At 47.0% G+C, this 4,597-nt stretch overlaps 1 protein-coding gene across 1 annotated transcript in view; it reads right to left on the reverse strand.

The window, feature by feature from the left end:
- Positions 1 to 107: 107 nt before the first annotated feature.
- LOC106511223 (plexin-B3) overlaps positions 108 to 4,597 on the reverse strand; it is a gene marked incomplete at both ends in the record, with an annotated part of 13,999 nt that continues 9,509 nt past the window's right edge. Inside the window, 3 exon segments of the mRNA XM_013999976.1 lie at positions 108 to 259; positions 1,584 to 1,745; positions 1,823 to 1,927. Of these exon segments, the coding sequence (XP_013855430.1) occupies positions 108 to 259; positions 1,584 to 1,745; positions 1,823 to 1,927 (419 nt within the window).

The raw sequence follows: 4,597 nt of genomic DNA on the forward strand, positions 1-4,597 counted from the left end.
AACAGGTACCTACAGACAGACAAACAGGTACCTACAGACAAACAGGTACCTACAGACAGACAAACAGGTACCTACAGACAAACAGGTACCTACAGACAGACAGGTACCTGTACATGAGGATGACAACCAGCACCGACAGGATAATAACTGCTGCTCCCGCCCCCAAACTAATCTGAGCAGCCAATGGGATGGGAGACAGCAAGGAGTCACTGTCATACTGAACCAGTCCCAGGTCCACCTGCAGGTTACCCATGAACACCTGAGAAGACAGACAGGTGAGACAGACACACCTTTAGTGAGCAAAGACTCAGCCTACACTGACTGAGCCCTTAGATAGCCTGAGCTGTAAACTGGTCCTGTAGAACCAGGTCAGGTTCTAGTCTCTGACAAACCACCTGGTTCCTACAAACCACAACATTTTCAACTACTCTGACTTTCAAAGAGCAGTTTATTTTTCTGAGACAACTTGTTTTTCACCAAGCTCTGGTTATTTATATTTCTTCTGGTGTAATTTCATCTGACTGCTTKGTCTTCTGATCTGCACCTCGTTTGACCACAATCTGGTCCTCAACATACGACAGTAGTCAGTCATTGACTTAGCTCCGCCCACTGACAACAGGAAGCACAAGATTTATTTGTAGATGTCCTCTTGGAATCGATCATAACAACTTCTAAATGAGTAATAAACCATAAAACAATTAGATTTATTAAAAAATGTGACTTTTGTTTATGGGAAGGACTGCCACGACCTTCTGATGCAATGGTGTCCAATCCTAGCCCTCGAGGACCAGGACTGGACATCATTGTGCTAAAGTTCTGTCTCACAATGAGTCTAAATGGAAAATTGATCTAAATCTCACACAGTTCTTCCAACTTGCATCACACTTGTCATGACGAATGTACTGGRAAATAATTATACCTCTCTGCCTGATMATTCAGTTCRTACTGCCTTGACATTTCTATTTTGTATCTCTTTGATAACTGCTAYGAYTTGTCAGAATCTGTCCTATGGCTTAGAGGCGCCTGCTGATGTCTGGTGTCCTCGTTCTCATTTTAAGTTACTGTAAACCTGTCGTTCTGTTGCTCCATGCTCCACCCGTACGTGAAAACCATTTCCTGTCTCTGCTGACTCAGTCAGCGGTTTGGCTCAGAGCTCTGGTTTTCTCTGGTGACTGGTCACGTTGCGGCTTGTCTTCTGAATGCAAAACCTTTTTATTAAATCATTCAGCGACCAACCAGGCAGTGAACTTTCTTTTTATTCACGTTTCTGCCTTTTAATAAATATTTCCACAACAATTAACATGAGTCCAGTGCTGAACACCTGTCCATGCTATATTCTGTGGGTATGACTAAATTAACCCACAACATCCCTGACAACCATTCAAACATTTAGCCCCACCCATTTAAACTGACACTTCAGATCTTTGGTTATCACATAGCCTTTTGTTGCTGAGAGGGCTTTTCAAGTCTTGGTGTATTTTTTACGTTGTTTGTAAATGTAGTGTCTGTATATTTTCTGTATTTTTGTGTATTGTTGGAATATTTTGCATGTTCCTGTGTACATCTCTGTTGCTTCTTGTTACCTTGAGGCTGGGCAGCACGCTGCCATCGTCTACGCTCTTCGGCTGAACCTCGGGGGGCTCGCAGTACAGATGAGTACTGTCCAGAGTTTTTAGCTGACACTCGTGATCTCCAAGTCGAGCCTGGACTTCCTGTTTGGACATGGCTTTGGTCAGGTCCTGACCCTGAAGGACAACATGACACCAGGGGATCAGATCAGGTGCACTTAGGTCTCATGACCACAATGTGACAGTTATGGTACCTCCACAGCTATCACTCCTCCAGCCTTGAAATGATAYGGAGCATCTGGAGTGTCCCGGTTCAGAGGAAACAGAACAGGGTTTGGATGGTACGTGAAACTTCTTCCCTGATAGAAACAGACAGAAGACATGATTTCATCAGACGTTAGGAGCAACATCTGATCTTACAGTGCCTTAGAGTCTAGACTTCCTGTTCTCTGACACAAACACATACAAAATAAATTGAATAATTCCTGTCTTATGTTAAATGCAAAGAAGATTGTGTGCATTGTAGCGAGTGAGTGGGTGCACTCTGCTACTGTTTTCACCAGTTCAGGCATCATATTCACTCTGATATATATACACGAGTGTGATTTCTAAAAGAATGAATAAATTATCAGCAAAGTGTGAGATTCATTGCAAGATTCAGTGAACTCTTCTCATATGCATTAAATACTAAATAATTAAGAAACACTATTTTGTCTTTTGGCAATTTATTACCCTAAGTGTCCAACTCACACCTCCGGGAGAACTTCAAACACGTTCCTGGGGAGGTGGGGGACATTGAGTCCGAGTGGGCCATGTTCCGTGCCTCCACWGTCGAAGCGGATTACCTGAGCTGTGGCCATAAGGTTGTCGGKGCCTGGTGACAACCCTCGAACCTGCTGGTGGACACCAGCGGTGAGGGATGCTGTCGGGCTGAAGAAGGAGGCCTATCAGGTCTTTTTGGCCTGTGGGACTCTGGAAGCAGCTGATAGGTATCGGCAGTCCAAGTGCATTGCAGCTAGGGTGGTCGCTGAGGCAAAAACTCTGGCGTGGGAGGAGTTCAGAGAGGCCATGGAGAAAGACTTCTGTACGGCTTTGAGGTGATTCTGGTCCACCATCCGGTGTCTCGTGGGGGGTGGAGCGGTTCACCACCAACACTATTTATGGTGGGGATGGTGTGCTGCTGACCTCAACTCAGGATGTTGTGGGTCGGTGGGCAGAATACTTCTAAAACCTCCTCAATCCTACCGATTCGTCTTTCCATGAGGAAGCAGAGTCTGAGGGCCATGGGTCGGACTCTCCAATCTCTGGTGCCGAGGTCACTGAGTTGGTTAAAAAGCTTCTTGGTGGCAAGGTGCCGGGGGATGGATGAGATCTGAGTTCCTTAAGGTTCTGGATGTTGTGGGGTTGTGTTGGTTGATTCGACTCTACAACATCGCGTGGACATTGAGGGCAGTTCCTCTGGATTGGCAGACTGTGGTGGTGGTCCCCCTATTTAAAAAGGGGGACCACAAAGTGTGTTCCAACTATAGGGGGATCACACTTCTGAGCCTCCCTAGTAAGGTCTATTCAGGGGTCCTGGAGAGGAGGGTCCATYGGATAGTCGAATCTCAGATTCAGGAAGAGCARTGGAGTTTTCGTTCTGGTCGTGGAACAGCGGACCAGCTCTACACCCTCAGCAGGGTCCTGGAGGATTCATGGGAGTTCAACCAGTCTGCATGTGTTTTGTGGAGGTGGAGAAAGTGTTCGCCCGTGTCCCTCGGGGACTCCTGTGGGGGGTACTCCAGAAGTATGAGGTACCAGGCCCATTGATACGGGCTGTTAGGTCCCTGTATGACTGGTGCCAGAGCTTGGTCCGCATTGCCAGTAGTAAGTCTGACTTGTGTGAAGCGGCCGGGATGAGGATCAGTGCCTCCAAATCCAAGACCATGGTCTTGAGCCAGAAAAGGTTAGGGTGCCTTCTCTGGGTCGGGGAGGGGGTCCTGTCCCAAGTGGTAAATGGTAAATGGACTGCACTCATATAGCGCCTTTCTAACCATCCAGGACACTCAAAGCGCTTTACACTAACAGACATTCACCCACTCACACACACATTCACACACTGATGATGGTAAACTACAATTGTAGCCACAGCTGCCCTGGGGCACACTGACAGAGGTGGGGCTGCCATACACAGTTGCCACCGGACCCTCTGGCCACCATCAGTAGGCAAGGCAGGTAAGGTGTCTTGCCCAAGGACACAACGACTGAGTCGACCAGACGGGATCGAACCGGTGACCTTCCAGTTCCAGGATGACTCCCCTAACCACTCTACCACAGCCGCCCCTAAGTGGAGGAGTTTAAGTATTTTAGGGTCTTGTTCATGAATGAGGGAAGAATAGAGCGGGAGATCAACAGGTGGATTGGTGCTGTGTCTGCAGTGATGTGGGTGTTGTACCGGTCTGTCGTGGTGAAGAGAGAGCTGAGCCAGAAGGTGAAGCTCTCAGTTTACCAGTGGGTCTCCGTTCCTACCCTCATCTATGGTCAGGAGCTTTGGGTAGTGACTGAAAGAAGGAGATGACAGATCCAAGCAGCTGAAATGAGTTTCCTCTGCAGGGTGTCTGGGCTCTCCCTTAGAGATAGGCTGAGAAGCTCAGTCATCCAGGAGGGACTCAGACTGTGTCCAAAACGACAGGCTGGGTCCTCCGGAGGACCCAGATTCCCCGGTCGCGGTGGGCTGGGTCCTTGGTAGAGCAGGAAGACCGGAAAAAAACAGTCTGTGAATTTGGATGGTCTAGCCTCCCCTCCACCCCGACGTACGTCATGTCACCTAGCAACTGTGACGACGCTAAACAAGCAAACTTAAATCAAAACTAGAAAAATATCAATACATTAGCATTATTAATATCACAAAACTATAAAATTAACTTAAAGGTAACATTTGAAGAACTAATTGACCCGCTGTAGGTTCATGTTCATTTCGTGTTTTTTTATGACAAAAATAATATGTAAAAACATGTCTATACAAATGATAAAAGTATTAGAATTACAAC

The sequence above is a fragment of the Austrofundulus limnaeus genome, unplaced genomic scaffold (genome assembly GCF_001266775.1).
Source record: "Austrofundulus limnaeus strain Quisiro unplaced genomic scaffold, Austrofundulus_limnaeus-1.0 Scaffold2600, whole genome shotgun sequence".
Classification (NCBI taxonomy): Eukaryota; Metazoa; Chordata; class Actinopteri; order Cyprinodontiformes; family Rivulidae; genus Austrofundulus; species Austrofundulus limnaeus.